The following is an 18070-nucleotide window of genomic DNA, read 5'->3' on the forward strand; positions in this document are numbered from 1 at the left end:
TCAAAGACACTATGACAATACTCCATAATATTGCTTATTTTACCAACCCTGAAGTTCAGTCTCTTTCAACTTCCACTCCATCCCTGATTGCAAGAATAGTAAGTAATAAGAAGAACTGGGCTGTTTTCTTTGTCATTATCAGAACTTCCACTTCTCTGCAAATGAGAAATTTACAACACAAACTTGGCTGCACATATTTTTTAAACTGTACCCCTCCCACTAGGGCACCGGGTGTTCTGCAGCCTATCAGTCAGTTCTGGGGCAAATGCAAACAATACTTTCCGTTATAATAACTCGTATCCAGGAAGAAAAAACAGTCTCTGTAGCATAGCAGCCAGAGAAAAGTTTACTAGCTTTAGCCAATTGGAGGCTGTGGATCTGGGCCAACTTAGCATGTTTTTCTCCGCCTCTAGATGAAGTCATGATTGAAATATGGCATTGAAGTTATTTTAAAAGGGGAAGGGGAATAGGAAAGAAAAGCTAAACCTGCACCAAAGTGCTGTGTGCAATGGAGAAAGTGGTAAGGAAGTGTGTGCATGCTTCTGAACTCTGAGTGGTTCTCAGTTCTGTAACCTTCGCCTCCCACTGGGTGGAGTAGGACCTTTAAGAGCAGCTGGAATGCAGTTCCCTGATCAGCTTAGCCAGTTGTTGCCTGTCTGAACCTCTGCCAGCCTGAAGAGCGGTGCTCAGAGCTTAAACCAGAGGGCCTCTTTCTGCACCCTCACCGCCACCCTTCTCACCCCAGCAAGAAGAATCTCCCAGCAGGAGAGATTGTTCCCATCTGTCCAACCATGGGAGAGGATGCTGCACAAGCGGAAAAGTTCCAGCACCCGAGTTCTGACATGAGCCAGGAGAAGCCACCAAGCCCCAGCCCGATTCCCTCCTCCACACCAAGCCCCAGTCTGAACCTGGGGTGCACCGAGGAGGCTATCCGGGACAACTCGAAGGTGAACGCCGTCACGGTGCACACGCTCCTAGACAAGCTGGTGAACATGCTGGACACCGTGCAAGAGAACCAGCACAAGATGGAGCAGCGGCAGATCAGCCTGGAGGGCTCAGTGAAGGGCATCCAGAACGACCTCACTAAGCTCTCCAAATACCAGGCCTCTACCAGCAACACTGTGGGCAAGTTGCTGGAGAAATCTCGAAAGGTCAGCGCCCACACTCGCGCTGTCAAGGAGCGCATGGAGAGACAGTGCGCTCAGGTGAAGCGGCTGGAGAATAACCACGCTCAACTCCTCAGACGCAACCATTTCAAAGTGCTCATCTTCCAGGTCAGTGTCCCCTACGCCTCCTCACACGTGGGCGGGGGGTCTTCAACATTCATGATCTCAGTCCTCCTGGCTCTCCTGGCCATTTTTACATCTGTCCTGCCTGTCAGGGATCACACACAAGAGGCATTGTCCCTGGGTTGCCTGCAGCAGACAAATGTGAAATCTGCATACAGGAGTGGGAACTTCCCAAGTGGCTTCAGCTAAAAACCAAGGTAGATGCTCCTGAGGTTGGGAAAGTGGGGTCATTTTTCAGTGAGCACCTGGATGCATTCCATATAGTTTGAGGAGACAGGCAGGTGCATGTACCCACCCTAGTCAAACTCCTTTGTCTCTTTGCAATAGGAACATTGGCAGCAGCTGTTAGCTTAACAGGGCAACTTAATTCAGTGGCTGCTTATTAGCTCTTTGTAATCATAAGTTTTTTGTTTTGTTTTGTTTTGTTTAAATCAAGAAACTCATAACAATTTCAACTGTCCCCTTTTCCAAAGACCACCAGTGTTTTAGGGACTAACCAAGTGATTGATTGATTCCATTAGAGTTGAACTAGCCTTGTTCTTTAAAGACTTTTTTGGGCAAAGCATTCTTGTTGAGTTCTTTTTCTAACAAATGATGCACTAAAAATGCAGAGCATAACTCTTTACAAACACTAGATATGCCTCTCATTGCTCAGAGAGACCACATCTGTAAAGTAAAATAAAAGGAGTGTTATCAGTTACAGTCACAAAGCCTAGTCTTGAATATTTTCTCCTTCAAATGGTTGCCTTAGAATAAAAAGGCCACTTAATTTTTTTTTTAATGCATCAATGATGCAGTTAATGTAGCAAGAGGCTATTTGGGGACAGGGAGATTGCGTAGGGCCGTTGTTCCGCCAAGTGGTGGGCATTTGTGAATCCAAGGGCAGCCCTGCCTAGGGCTGGAAGTCCTTCCGCCTGGTGGAACCCAGCCAGCCCAGAGCCCAGGAAGCGATTGCCATCCTGCCTCAGGGCTGTCTCATTGTGACCATGTGAATAGGAGAGGATTTCAAAGCCATGGAGGGGAGAGCCTATAACCAACAGTTTGATTGTGAAAGGCACACAGGGAAAGCCTTCATCTCCCAAGAAAGACGTAGAAATTGAGATTTAAACGGAGGGAGCCTTCTTTTTCTGAATGAATCTACTCTGCCAAGTTAGAACCCAAGCCTTCCTATACCCATAAAAGGAAAGACTCATCCGTTGCTTTTTTGTCCTCCTCAAAAATCGCACTTGAATGTTATAAAAGTTTAGGCAGCTGATGCTCTCCTGCACCTTGAAGGCTTTCACAGTCAGGAAACTTTTCAGCTTTTAATACAAATGCAATAGATTTTCACATACCAAATGAACTGAAAAGAGATTCTGTAAGCCTATGAGATCCTCACTTTATTAGTGTAAAAGATAGTAGAAATCTCAGGTCTTAAGCCATTCCTAAATTAAATAGTGATCTCTAAACAAAATCAAACACGTACAGTCCTGTTTAACTCTAACACACCAAAGGAAATCCACCCCCCTTTTCATTATAAATGAGGGATATTATCTTGCATTTCATTCCTCAGTTAAGGAATGGGAGAAAGTATTTATCTAGTAAAGGAAAAGCACAATTTATTGGGATTGGTTTTTGTTTTGTTTATACACAGAATTCTGCAAATGTTTGTGTTGGGGGGAATAAGGAGGGAGTAATGTGACTAGAAGTTCAAGAGAATTGTGAAACTGATGTTAAAAATATATATACTGTTGGGTAACTTAAAGGCACGTGCTGTTGATGAGGGCCTGACATGGTCACCTGTTTTGTTACATTGGACTGACAGGTGTGAAATTGCAACCAGAAACAGTAGGATTCTCCACATAGTGAGAAAAGATTTAAAAAAAAAAAAAAAAAAAAAGGTGTGGCGGGGGGGAGGGGAGGTGTGCTCAAGACCAAATGGAATCTAAGAGAATCCAAAACAATCTGCTCAGACTCCATTCTGGGTCCCTCTTGCAAGCAACCCCAGGGATATTTTTGAAGAGTATTTGAGGAGTCAGGGGACTAGAAGCAAGTAACTGGCCTTTTCTTAAGCTGTGTAGGGTCCTTTATTGGCCTAAGGGATATGAGAAATCACAAGTCTCAAGGCATTGTAAGAGGATGATTTGGAGAAACAAATGCAAGTATCGTTCCCAATGGGAACATTGCTTTTTCTCTTGTTCTTTCTTGAAGCTGGAGTTTCAGTAGGGTAGCAAGGGTGCCAAGGAACAGCAATCATATGTGTTAGAAAGCAGTCCAGTACAATGGTTGAAAAGGTAATTTTTAGAATCAAACTGGCACAAATCCTAGTATCATCACTTGCAAATATGTGATCTTTGACATATTTATATCTTCTCCAAGCCTGTTTCTTCGTCTGTACACTGAGGATATTAATATCATTAAAATTATATTTGGGCACTCAACAAGCCCTGCATATACTGCTAAGCATCTTTCTGGGCATTATTTCAAGTATCCCCAATTTAGAGATAAGAATGCTGAGAGTCAGAGGTGTTTACTTCTTGTCTGAAGTTACTTAGTAAGCAAATGGTGAAGCTAGGATTCAAACTCACATCTATTTGACCCCAGAATATATGTTCTTAGACACTGGTACTTTCTTTCTCATCTTTCTTTTGTAAGGTGATGAATAAGGAAATAACATTTTAAACAGTGAGCACAGACTGACGTGATATAAGTGCTCAATGAATAAGATGCTATTACTAAGTGGATCTGAAATGCATTTGCTCAGAGAGGAGGCCACACTTATACTTAGTTAGAACTATGGCTCTTGGATCAAAACTAATCCCACACTTCCCAGGATCTTAAAAGAGCTGTGCAGATGCCTCTTGAGTTGAGGCTTATACACACACACACACATACACACACACACACACACACACACACACACACCAATGCATGGTATGCCTACCATCATGTTGAAATCAGCATTATGTCATGTTGCCAAGGAAGTATAGTAATCTGCCCAAAAGACCTTCTCTAAATAAACCTTTCTAGTAGCAGCAGCATCTACACAATGTAGCAGAAGGGGAATGTGTCCTAGACCTGCAGGGAATGTGGAGGTTAGGTAGTGTACCAGGTGCCACTTGGTATCTTTATATAGTTTCTCATTTTCAGTATCCACTTGAACACTATGCTGGACTTTCTGTTACTCAATCTATTGATTTTCTTGTTCAAGACAAAATTATGTAAAAATAAGAGAATGCAAAAAGAAAATCTGCCCCCCTGGTTTGGACATTATTAGTATTGTAATATTGCAAATATTATGTTTCCAGTTTGTGAAGTCCTGTCATTTCTCCAAAATCTACAAATGTATATTGGCTGCTTGGTTGACTAGACACTAAAATATTTGCTTTATTTCATTTCAAACTTTGTTCTTTATCTGTGCTACTTAAAACGTGTCATTTATTTATTGAAATCTGTGCTGAACTTTACAACATTGCTGTAGCTGTTAAGCATCTAATTTCTTAGCAATTACTTCAAATTATTACCAGTAGTATCTAAAACTGGAGAAACAATCAACTCCCTTTGAGCAATTAAATAAATTTTTAAGTCCTCATTAAACTCAGCATCTTTCCTTTTTAAAGTTTTTTTAACAGCTCAAGATCAATGTTTGAATTCAAAATACTGTGACATGACCCAGTATTAATAAAATACAACTCATAGGCATTAATAATCAAAAAGCAAATGTTATAGATAGACAAAGACTAAGACTTTGCCTATAAGCATGCCTATTTTTGATTAAGAAAAAATACAATTTGTACAGAAAAATCAGTGGATTTATAGTTAAGAAGAAATTTTCTCTGTTGGTTGAAGAGGCTAGAATTTCAAAAGTAACTGGCCCTGAGGGCATGGTGTCCACTTATGTCCTTTTAAGGTTCTAGTAATGACTATTTGAAAAAGCAGTTGGGGAATAATTTTGAATTCAGTGAACAAAATGAGAGTACTCATGGCCAACTTACACTTTCCTCCACATAAAATTGTGAAATTGGGTGAAAAAAATAGAAAGGTTAGATATTTGCAGTGGATACATTTCTGGAGAATTGAGCCTATAAATGTGCTCAAATATTAATCATTTGGTTCCTTAGATGAGATCAGAATTTTAGAAAAGTGCTAAAAGCATAATATCTTAGGACTGTTTTAAAATTGATTTTTTTTTAAATTGTACTTTATCCAAAGCCACTGCTCTAAAAACTGTTGAGTTAGTACAAACTTGGAAGAAATAGAAATACAGATAATCAAAGATACCTTTCTACAACAACTTGCCATGTTTCTATCACATTGATTAACATTCCCATAATGAGATATTGGTTTTGATATGTTACACAGCAATGCCCTTTTAGTTTATAAAATAACAAAATACTAGTTCTTCTTGTTATTACATTTATTGAATAACAGCACTGCCCCCAGCACTTTAAATGAATAACTGATTACCGTTGATACATCTTCAAAAAATCATTACCTTCTCCTATATGTAAAAAAAAAAAAAAAAAAAAAAAAGTAGCTTCTTTGTCATGTGTAAGTCTTCCAAGTAAATGTTGCCTTTTCCATTTTTTTGTAATCTGTATTTGTTGGAATTTAATGAATGAAAAAAAAGTTCTCCCATACAACTCAGGTCCTGCAGTTTTGATTCTTGCTATGAAGCAAAACACATTTGGCATGAGTACATCATGGAATCATTCCTACAATTCTATTTTGTAGGGTTTAGATTAATATCACACAATCAAATATTTTAGAGCTGGAAAGCACCTTAATAATCATTTAGTTTAAATTCATTTGTTATCAAAGAAGCAGAGGCCCTAGGAAACCAAGTCACTAGCAATGTTTCATTTTGTTAATAATGGAAATTACAGAGTAGAATTGTGAAATGAGTAAAAACAAACACTCTAATCCCATGGTGGTAAAGTTCAAAAGTGGGTTTTCTATATCAGCTTTTAAATAATTCAGTGTGATTTGTTTTTTTATTTTGTTTTGTTTTGTGTCTTTTATGAATAACTAAGAACACCTAACCAGTGTGCTCCAAAAAAAAAAAAAAAAAATGAAACCCTTGATAACACTGAAAAATAATGAAACTTTTAAATCCTCCAGAATGCGAAAGACTGCTCAGGGATTATAACTAATGCATTTTATTCTTATGACTTGCTGATTCCACCGACAGCTGCCCTAGGGGTGCAGTTCTAATCAATGGCTTTATCCGCTTGGCAATCTATACCTCAGAAACACAAATCGGAGAAAACCATCAATGTGTAGGAGACCTATAAATCACAATGTCAGGTGGGCATAGTTCCATTTTAATAACTACTAGTTAGAAATTATTGGATAAAATATTCCATGGACACAAATTTATGGTTTCATATCTCTCTGGGATGCCACTGCATCCCTGTAGGAGTATGACATCCTTTGTTATCTTTGTCTAATGTCAAGAATGATTATTTAGTGACAGGAAAGCAAACTGCTGGCTTCTCTCTCCTTATTCAGGCTTTTAAATGACTTAGGGTTGATTTCTTTCTCTAAGGCTGGTCATGGATTCTCCTCCTTTTAAAAGCGTGCATGCCTGCATAGGCACAAAGATTCACTTCCATGAGCTTCAACTCAAGAAGTGCCCAGCAGGTTGGCAAGTTTCTCTGCATTTTATTTACATGCAAGACTGGACGACTGGTTCACAAGAATCAATATAAATAGCCAACAAGCCAGACTGCAAGGAAAAATGCCACTTCTCAAGAGTTCTTTCCACTCCTTTTCTCTTTTTTATGCTGCCAGCATATCCATCATATATGTTTGAAGTGTGCTGTTTAATTCTCCCTTCCTTTGAAAACCTCCTCAGGGTCCTTGTGAAAGGTCAGAATCACAAACACCTGCATCAGTCCAGGCTGAGGACCTTTTTGAAAACAAAGGACAAATAACCAGCTGCTCCTTGGGGCTCCTAGTGGGTAGAACTGCCCAAGGAAGTGAAGCGGCCCACAAGGATTCTTAATGCCATTTTAAGGAGTCACAACCCTTAAGTAAACAGATGGTTAACTAGCATAAGTAAGGAGTGACAGTTAGGGATGTGTACTTACTTGGTCCTCTCCCTTGAAATAGCTGTCAGTCTTAGAATCTGTAAAAGAAAGCAAATCAAAAACATTACAACAGGAAGCTGAAGGCAGAAGAGTCAGTCACCTCACTTGTAGGTATGTGAAATATCAAGGGTTCCCAAGAGGTGTGTGTGAGAGGATTGCATGCCCAGGCACATGGTGAGACCAGGCATCTCAGGGAGGGGACGGTTATGGAGGATTCATCATCTGAAGTTCAACTACCCCATAGCAGATACTTCATGGTCAAACACCATGCATATGTCTTCCAAAAGAACAGACTTTGAAAAGTATCAGCTTTTTTTTTTTTTTTTTGTATATTGAAACAAACATCATGAAAAGGGAAGACCTACATGTGCTTGCACATTTACAAATTTCTGTGTGAAAAGAGTTTGCCTCCAAAGTGGATGCCATAAGAAGCCACAAAATAAACACTGTCCAGTAGACAGAACATAAAATACTGCTCAAGTAATTAAAATGACAGCAGAAGCATAGCAGTTAGCCAAGAAGATGTATCTCACTCAAAGACACATCCAGCTCATTCTGGATTATCTCTGTTCCTGCTGGGTTAATTTCCATAGTTGGCATCAAAAGAGCTCTTGTATAAATTTCCCTGGCATTTTACAAAACAGTTCAACTGGGTTTCCACCTTCCCTCCACACCTGCTCCCACCCCACAGATTCAGCCTGTATCTACCAATGATTTCTTCTGATTCACCTTCTAAAACATTTTCCTCAAAGCTGTCCTCAGAGGATAGGTGAAAATAGATCCGAAAGAGTCTTAAGATCTTACAGAAACTATGTTTGGTTAATACTAAAACTTAATTTAAGGAAAACTGAAATAATAGTAGTTTAATTCTTTTAGAAGTACAATTAATATACCTACCTTTAGTTAGGGTTAAGGGAAGTTATCCAATTTACAACTTTTGATTACCCTGAAAGATTATGCTATATAAAATGTACCACTTCTCTGATAACCAATGCTTATTTTTAACAGTTTTCTACCTGAGTTTTTGCTCTCCTCTCTGAGAACTTTTAATAACGTTTCACTGAACTCTTGGTTTCTTCCTTTCCTGCAAGCAACATCTGTCAAACCTTCCCAACCCTCTTGTCAAACCCCAGAAGAAATTTCACTTCTGGACTAAGCATCAGAGCCCTAGCTATTTCTGTTGTCTCCCTGCTTTCAGTAACACTCACTCACAGAGAATAAAATCCTGCCTTTTAAAAGGGAAACCATTGCCCTGCCTTGTTTTCTCCTGATTTTCCAGGGACACCAGCATCCAGCAAACTGGCACAGAGTCAGGCCATTATTTGGTAGTCCTCAAGCCCCACAGGACAGTGTAGCCATCTGCACTCCCACCCCCTAGGGACCTTCTTAGAAAGCCACCTTACCCAAGGACAACCCCCTGTTGAGCTCTGAGTGTGGAGGACACAGCAGGGAATAAGAGATGAAAATTCCTGCCTTCATGGGGAGTGCTTTCCAGTAAAGCTAAGCAACTCAGCTTGAAGCAAGAGAAAAGTGGCCATCTGCAAAAGCCCAGGTCACAAATGGCTCCTAGTAACTCCATACTCCTTTCACCTCCACTTTTTCTCACACCGTGTACCTAACTTTTTCCATGACATACAAAATAGGAGGGTGTGAGGAGAGCATTAGGAAACAGGGTGTGTAATAACTTCCCTCTCACATGGACTCTGTTTAAACAGACTTTTTGCTCTTCACCTCTCCCAGGACTTTCTCCTTTGTTTCTAACCAATTAATGAATAGGATACTATATGAGTGTGTGTATAAGGGAAGGCAAAGACCTGTATCTCTTCAGAGTACTGTAATTATGCTCTTCAGTAGTTAGGGAGAGAGTTTTAAGTTTCTCAATGATATCAAAAATTTGTTCACTTAATCTTCATATCAAGAAGTTAAAAAATAGTCCTATTCAGAGCATATTTTCAATTATAATGAAATTTTATAGACGTTTCAAAATTACAAAGCCAGAAAAGAAGTCTTTACCATTAACATGAACTTTGCATGAAGTTTAGATCTCAAGTAGACTTTTAAACCCACTAAATCCAGTCATTTTTCAAACTGAAATTTTACTGGGCAGCCCAAGATATAATCAGGTCACCTTGAGGCTCTGATGGCAGCAGGGATGGCAAGGGGCTCAGCAGACTTGCCCCCTCCCACATTCCTGCAGAAACCCTGGTGCCCCTGGGAGTGCAGTTTGAAAGCTGCTAATCTAGGTCAAATCCTTTTGGTTCATATTTGGAAGAAACTGAGACCCAAGGAGATTAAGTTATTTGCTGAAGCTGCACAGCCATTTAGCAGTACAGCAAAGACGGAGACTGAGGCCTTCTGCCACACATCTGATCCTGTGCCATTTTTTCCAGTGAAAATGTCATGGCACCTGGCTGAAGGGCTCTCATTGTCTAATATTTAAAGAAAACCATAAAAATATGGATTCAACCTCCCTGATGAGCATGGAAACACCATTGCCCAGCACTCTGGCAGCAAGTCCTTGGACTTTGTACCCTGAAGTATTATTGCAAGGCCATCTTGCCTATGTGAGGAACTGGAAGAGGGATGTTCTGGGAATATGGAAGAGGGTGGGCAGCTTCCCAAACTTCTCTCCTTACTATTAGATGGAGATAAGGGCCAAAGGCTTCTTGCCCAAAGAAACTGTTTAGCAACAGAGACTTGATATGCAATGCCTGTCAGTGTAATCCCTCACAACTCTAAAAATGATCCTGGTATCTCCCCACCCCTGAGCTCCCACAAAGCCTGTCCTAAAACACATTGCTTCATGACCTTCATGAGCAGGGGCCTCAGGAAGTTGAGCCCTTGCTCCTCTTACTCTCAAATGATGTCATCAGCAAGACACCTGGGTGCTTCTGAGCAGAACTTCACTGCTGACATCTAGCTGGGGAGGGAACGAAAAAAAAAAAAAAACTTTACATAGTGTCTGGCACTTTAGGACTTCTCAGTTTTCTCCCCCAACCCCCATCTTTGATCATTCATCTCCAACTTCAGGGCTTTTGCAATGGGTTTTTGGCAGGAGCTGAGCCCTGTGACCTGGAGAGAGGGTAGGAAAGAGAGGGCCTCTGGGTTCCCAGTACAGTACTTACTTTAGCTCCTTTTATCTAGGCAGCTTCCTGGTCTATCTGAGTCACAGCCCACTTCCCTGCTGCCTGTCACTGATAGCGCTTTTGCCAGCTGTCCTCATGCTATTCCCAACAGGCAGACCTTGGCCTTATCCAGCCTAAGGGAAAGGACTTGCCCAATTTAGAATGAATGCTCCCCAGTCCAGAAAACCAAAGCCACAACCACTTTTCTGACATTTTTATCCCCCCAAGAAAAGACACACCCATTACATCCATTTAGGACCCTTTGTGAAATATGCTATTAACATTGTCCATCTATATTGTCCATCTTTTCAGGAAGAAAATGAGATCCCTGCCAGTGTGTTTGTGAAAGAGCCAGTTGCCAGCCCAGGGGAAGGGAAGGAGGAGCTTGCGGATGAGAACAAGACCCTGGAGGAAACCTTGCACACGGTGGACCTCTCCTCCGATGATGAATTAGCCCACGAGGAGGAGACCCTGGAAGACAGTGCAGAGGAAAAGATGGAAGAAAGTAGGGCAGAGAAAATAAAAAGATCCAGCCTCAGGAAAGTAGATAGCCTCAAGAAAGCCTTTTCTCGCCAGAACATTGAGAAAAAGATGAACAAGCTGGGGACCAAGATCGTATCTGTAGAGAGGAGAGAGAAGATCAAGAAATCTCTCACATCCAATCACCAGAAAACATCCTCAGGGAAAAGTTCCCCCTTCAAGGTTTCTCCCCTCACTTTTGGTCGAAAGAAAGTCCGAGAGGGAGAAAGCCCTGCAGAAAATGAGAGCAAGTCAGAAGACATGGCAAGCAGTGAGCAGATGCCAAATGACCATGAAGAGGGCTCGCTTGCAGAGGGTCTTTCTGAAGCATCCCTCCCCAGTTCCCTGCTGGAAGGGAAGAACACAGAAGGGGATACTGAGAAGGGGGCCTTCAGAGGGAATAACTCTGGGATGGACAGCAACATTGACTTGACAATCGTGGAAGATGAAGAAGAAGAGCCGGTGGCCCTGGAACAGGCACAGAAGGTGTGCTATGAAGGTGGTTACATGCTGACCTCAGAGGTGATAGAGCAGTCGAATGAGGAACCCGTGCATCCAGCTGTGCTCCAGGTGGACCAAACCGCCTAAACCGGGAGCCCAGGGCAGCCAGCCTGTGCCCCAGGTTAAATGGGCAACAGAGCCTGGAAACCAGCTCCTCCCTATCTCCATACTGCCCACTCATTAATGTCATTGTCCAGGGAGTCTCCACTAGCCACATAGTGGCAACATATTTACATGAGGCCAACAAAGCAACCTGTCAGAGGATCCACTCAATTTACTCTTGGTTCTGTTGCTATAGAATTTCTCCAAAATTGTCAGGAAGAAGAAATGGAGCAGTTGAAAAAACACTGATCCACTTCACTTAGTCGAGAAAACCAGAGGACAGTTACAATACTAGTTGTGAAATGTGATTAATTTTTTGTCATTCCATCAGCTTGTTGAATAGTGTGCCATTAGTCATCCAGTGAATTTCTACAGTTCTCTGTGAATCTAATCTTTAAGTGGGTGATACACAATATTCATACGTGTGTAAGGTAAAAACAGCTATATTTTAAGAAGCAAATATTTACTAAAGGTAGAAGGGAATGTTCAGGCAGTTTTTCAGTTAATAAGACCCATTGTTTTTTGGAAATGAAGGAAAGTTGAAAGACAATGATAGCTAATGACATTCAGTATGGAGTAAAGGCAAGGCTTGTTAGAAAAGAAAACTAAGAGGAAGAAGTTGAGAAATAAGAGAAATGGAAAGTAAAGAATGCCAAGGAGAATGAAGACAGAGGAAAAAATATGTGCTTAAAAGTGAAATCTTTACAATATTAAGCTAATTATTTCACTCTTTAAATAACAATACTAAAAAAGTTTCTATATCCTGGAATAAAATGTTATAACTTCACAATATTTTATTTTCTAATATTTTCAAATACTACAACAAATATTTTATTATGTTAAAGCTGCATTGTTTTCTCAATAATCAAAAGAAAGTACAACTATTTCTCGGAAGCAGTTCAGTAGAATGTTGTCTCACATTGAAATAAGTATATATCTTCGAAAAATTAATAATATGTACTGTCTTTGTAGGAAGTTGGACCATACTATTCTTTAATGTTTTCTAAATTTGAAATAACCTCTACACTACATATAATGTGATGTTAGTTTATAAGCTGTTAAAGTCTATAGGTTTGAGAAGGGAAGAATGCTATTTTTCCTTTTTTGTACATAATGGTAATTTCATTCCAGGTCATATTTTATTTATATATTAATTTCACAGAATATTAATGTTTTGTAACTTCTTAAAGCATGTTTATATATGTGTACACATTCATTCAGACAGGGTAATTTTTATTGTTGCCTAACATCATACTAACATATTGCTTTATCTATTTTTAATTACAAAATGCTAATGTTTTGTTAAGTTATAGTTCAAAGATAGTGGACCCAGGGAGCAAATTTCCTACCTTTAGTATATACCACTATAAATAATCTAACAAATAGAGGTAATCCAAGACAATGATAACAAACTATGCTTTGTCTTTAATAAAAGGTATAGGATTAGCAAAATGTATTGATGGTATAACCCATTCAGTTTTGTCTTATTTCACAATAATGTAACCCCACATATTGGATTTGTGAACTAACAATGGCTGTGTTAAAGAAGATTAAATAAACCAAAAAATAAAAGGTATATAACAACGTCACTTTTTTGGCAGAACAATTTTACAAAAAGCAGAAAGAATTGATTTTTAAACTCTCCTGCAAATGTTGCTGTAATGTTGATTGTTTCCGTCTTGATTTCCCCTATTAACTCTGCTTTCTTTTTTTCCTGATCACATTTAGAAATCCAACTCTCATTCTTCAAGTTTAACTTTCAAGTTTAACTTTCTTGGCATTACCTTGCCAGCTCTGGATAGCATCTGAATTTACTGCAGTAGCTTGATGGATTTGATAGTTCCATCTGCATTATTATTATATTGTACCAGACCTTTTAATACCTTAAATAGTTCTACAAACATGAATTTATCAAACTGCGGGTTCTGTTTATTCACTCAGATAAACCTTTGTGTTCTGTATAGCCATAGACTGGGTAGAAGACTGAATTTCATGAAGGGCCCAAAGCATGCCTGTTTAACCTTTTAAGACCTACTGTAGCTTCTTACAGAGGAAGAGTTGGGGGATCCAGAGCTGGTGTAATGTTTACATCCCCTTTTCAAAAATGTTTTTATCCATTTGTTCCCATAAACTATCTGCTTGTCACTGGAAAACTGCACCCTGGCATCTTTTTAAGTTTTACTGACAATCACATTTATTCTATGTTCCACATTCAAAGCATTAAAATCTAAAGCAATAAAACAGAGAATTAAGCCAGATAATTGTTGGGAAACACATACTGTAGGGATTAGAAAGAGCAGCAGTTGTGGAAATGGAAGCTATTTATTCTGTATTATTGTTGAATTATTTGCATACTGAAGAGGCTATAAAGTCCCCAAATTAGATATGTCTTCTTCCCACCCATCCAATAACCCATTCCTAACTTCATGTGCCTGGAGCTCAAGAACTCAATTAGTTTTCCCCAAACATCAGTTATACATTAATACAGACTGAGATCCATATCTTAGAAATATAATTCCAGAGCAAGAAGCATCCATTACACGGATCACAAATCTTGCAGAAATATAGCAAAAAATGTCATTTGTCCACAATATTTATTATTAAAAAATGCAGATATATATTTCAACAGGAATTTTTTCCTCATTTAACTTAAGAATCTAGCATATGACTGAATTACTATTCTTTTTTATACATTCAAATAAGAGAAACATGCTAAGTCCAGTTCTGCACAAACCAGATTTTTTTATATTCTATTATGATGAAAGCCCAAATGTCTCTGCTTTTAGCAGTGCCCACCCAGAAGAGTCAAGTTTGAACCTCATGAGGTTCAGCTGACTATCAGGAAAGCAGAAGCTGCTTTGACTCAGTCCAGCTGCCAGTGCAGGTAAAGGTTATAATGAAAGTCATTTCCTACATTAAGACACTAATGCCTAAGCCCAGTTAATTCCTGCTCAAAAGTTTGTGTACTGCCCTACAGCCCAAATCTAAGTGATTTTATATTGAAGATTGGGAGTATGAAGAATTGAGGTACAAGCAGCAATCATTATTAACAGTTCCATAGCAACCACAGTCTTTTCCTAAAAACCAAGACTCTAGCACTGCAAAACAAGTTACGGATAAAATTGGCATTGTGACCTTTGTATTCTGCTTGATCTGGGTGTCTGGATAAAGACTTCTGTAGCCTGGAACTCATTCCTAAAGGGAACAGACAGTAACTCACACTATTAGAGATACTTTCTTATTTTTGTTTTAACCATTGCATTATCCTGCGATACTTCAAAGTCTAAAATTATTTTTAACTCTCCACACAAACTGCCCCAATTAAGAAGTCACACCTTCAGCAAAACAGCTTGATGTTCATGTATTTATATCCTTTCCACTGTAAAAATCAATTTGTTAAATATTTATGGGCAAAGCAACCTTTAGTCTTTCCTATTTGCTAAAATTCTTCATGTTCAAAGCAGTAAGAGGGAAGGGAACCTATATTTTTGATAGTCTCCTTTACACCAGGCTGGGCTCTCCAATGGCCCACAATTCTGCAGACCTACCACAAGCATTATCTCATTTAATCATACAGAATCCTATTAGGAAATTACTATTTTCATTTCTGTTTTAATGGAGTACAAGAAGTTAATTTTTCCAACTAGTAAAATGGAGGAGGAGACAGATTCCAGAAATCTTGACCCCTCTGAGTTCTGCTCATCATACTATCATCTAAATGCAGTCATCCCACTTGGTATCCATGGGGCAAGAATCCAGTTCCCTCCTCCATCCTTGTGGATATGAAATCTGACAATGCTCATGTCCCTTATATGAAATGATGTGGTATTTGCAAATAATACTATATTCATCCTTCCATGTACTTTTTTAATTCTTTTTAGATATACATGACAGTAGAATGTACTTTGACCTATTAGACATACATGGAGTATAACTTATTCTAATTAAGATCTCCCACATACTTTTAATCTTCTCTAGATGACTTATAATACCTAATACAATGTACATGCTATATAAACTTTTATTTTACTGAGTTGTTTGGGGAATAATGACAAAAAGAGTCCATATATGTTAGGTCCATATGCAATTTTTTTCCTAAATATTTTTGCTCCATAGTTGGTTGAATCTATGGATGCAGAACCTATGGTATATTTCCTGTGAGGGCCATTGAGTTAAGTGGATTTCCCAAGTTCACATGATTACTAAAGTGGCAGGGCCAATACTCAGTCTCAATCTGAAATTCATTTGGCCAAAACAGACTCCTAAATATCACTCAACTGGGCTTAGTTATGAATTAATTTATACACTCTCTGATAGGTATAATATTAATTTCATTTTATCACTCCTTACGTCACATCACATACAGGTAAAATTTGTAAATGACTTTGATGATTATCAGATTCGATGCTTTAAAAAAAAAAAAAACAGCTTATGGTTCTTGCAGAGTCATAGAGAAACTATTTTTCAGGTCTGCTAAGGCCACAGAGGGGTTCCTTCACTCTTTGGTATCATCCATTATCAGGGACTGCAGGGTTCACTTTGGGGCAGTGTTTAATAAGAGCAAGCTGTCAACAGAGATAGATACTAGAATCTACTCATCCAAAGATGGCTCACAAGGTCTACCTCAAAATTTCTACATTAACAGAGTCACATCCCTGTGTCATAACAGAGAAATTGCTATATTGTGTTCAGGCACATCTTCTCATAGGCGATGAACAAAGGGAGTGGCAAGTCAGCATGGGGTAGGAGTGGGGGAATATGGAGGTTGGGAAAGCAGAGAGAACCATGAGGACATGGAGACTTAGCCTTTGAATCCAATTCCTGCACAATCTTGCAGATTTCTTCTCAGGAAAAAGAGGAAAAACAAACACTGTGTCTCCATCTCTGTGGGCAAGATATCAAAGAAAACCCCCTAGGCCAGCCCTCATTCATCAAGATGTGTGCTGCAGGCAACAACTTCCTCCAAAGGCTTTGGCAGTGGTCACAGACTCAAATGCCTGAAGGGCTCAGACAGGAGTCAAATGGCCCAAGGAGCTGGTGGCAGTGGTGGCAAAGCTTATTGCATGCGGACCACAGCCTTTCTGACAGGGCATCCTTATAATTTAACTGCCCAGAGGCAGTGCCTCCTTCTCATTCCTATAAAGGGAAGGTGCATTGCAGGAGTCAGTGGAGTGTGACCTCTTTCCAGTTACCAAGTGGCAAAGCTGGCCCAACGTTGCCAAATTTCAGATTTCTCTTTGCATGTAGGTCTCCTGTTTTTTAATTTTTGGCAACTAGTTCAAACCATTTTAAACACCGTGCAAGGCAAATAGAAAGATCTGCTGGCTGGATATGATCCAGGCACTGATCATATGTTTCTAACTAACCTGGTCTATAAAGATGAGGACTCTGGGGTTCTTTCCCTCCTAGAGGCAAAGACACAAGAATAGAAAGCTAGTATTAGAACTGAATTTGCCTAAAGGAGAGCACAAAAGCCTTCTTGGGGAATATAAAATATAAAAATGCCTTTGCCAGCACTTATAAGAAGTGTCCCTCTTGCTGCTTACTAAATTTATGAAAATGTTGTTAATGCTGCATAGTTAATGCACTGAGGAGACAGTAACCATTCATATTGAAATATGGTTGCATGTTCTTTAGTGAGAAAACACCAGTTCTTGTCATTAACCTTGCTAGCCACCTGTGGGTTATCTTCGGCATCCTGGGAGGTCAAAGGGATTTGTATCCTTGGTTGACTAAGCATCCAGAATGACTATCCCATTTTTATGTTTCAGTTGGAAAGTATGTACTCCTACCAATAACTTGGAGACCTACATATGATAAAAAGAAAGTCTGTATTCTGTTCTGTCATATATCATGGCAAAACTGCCAGCCAACATACCTGTTCTTAAAGTCTTCATTGTTGGTAATGAGGTACAAAAGGAAAAGAACACAGCCCCGATTTTTTTTTTTTTTTTGGATGCTAAATTGAGCCTTCAGAGCTCAGAGTTGGGGAAAGAAATGGATACAGATTTAGCACAGGGTCAAGATGTCCTTTGTTAGGGAAAAACTTTTTATGTTTGCAACTACTTGTAGTTCTAAGAAAGCACGAGGATTAGCTGTGACTCTAAGGTCCATTGCCTATTAATGGTGTCTCCAAGACCCTAATGACATGCAAGGAAATGCAGCGTATTCTAGTGAATTAACCCTTATGCAGAAAATCAAATTCCTTAGGAAGTTTAAATCAATAATTTTAAATCCATACATGGTAAAGAGACCCTATGGGAATGCCCCTGCAATTAACCAGAGAAAGGAAGAATGAAGCACATTGGGAGGTTTTTGTTGTTGTTGTTGTTATAGTCTTTATTTCAATTTCTTTTTTCTTTGTTCCATCACTGGTTTTATTGTCAGAAACTTTTCTTCCAAGTACACTGTACTGGAATTTTCAGAGATTAAATAAAACTATGCCTGAATTGCTTAATAGCAA

At 39.3% G+C, this 18070-nt stretch overlaps 1 protein-coding gene across 1 annotated transcript; it reads left to right on the forward strand.

Moving 5' to 3' along the window:
- Positions 1–634: 634 nt before the first annotated feature.
- On the forward strand, positions 635–11814 carry Cavin2 (caveolae associated protein 2). The gene is made up of 2 exons (XM_076866007.2): positions 635–1274; positions 10798–11814. The coding sequence occupies exons 1-2, from the start codon at positions 792–794 to the stop codon at positions 11590–11592; spliced, it is 1278 nt and encodes a 425-aa protein (XP_076722122.1). The 5' UTR covers positions 635–791; the 3' UTR covers positions 11593–11814.
- Positions 11815–18070: the final 6256 nt, after the last annotated feature.

The sequence above is a fragment of the Callospermophilus lateralis genome, chromosome 9, assembly GCF_048772815.1.
Source record: "Callospermophilus lateralis isolate mCalLat2 chromosome 9, mCalLat2.hap1, whole genome shotgun sequence".
NCBI lineage: Eukaryota > Metazoa > Chordata > Mammalia > Rodentia > Sciuridae > Callospermophilus > Callospermophilus lateralis.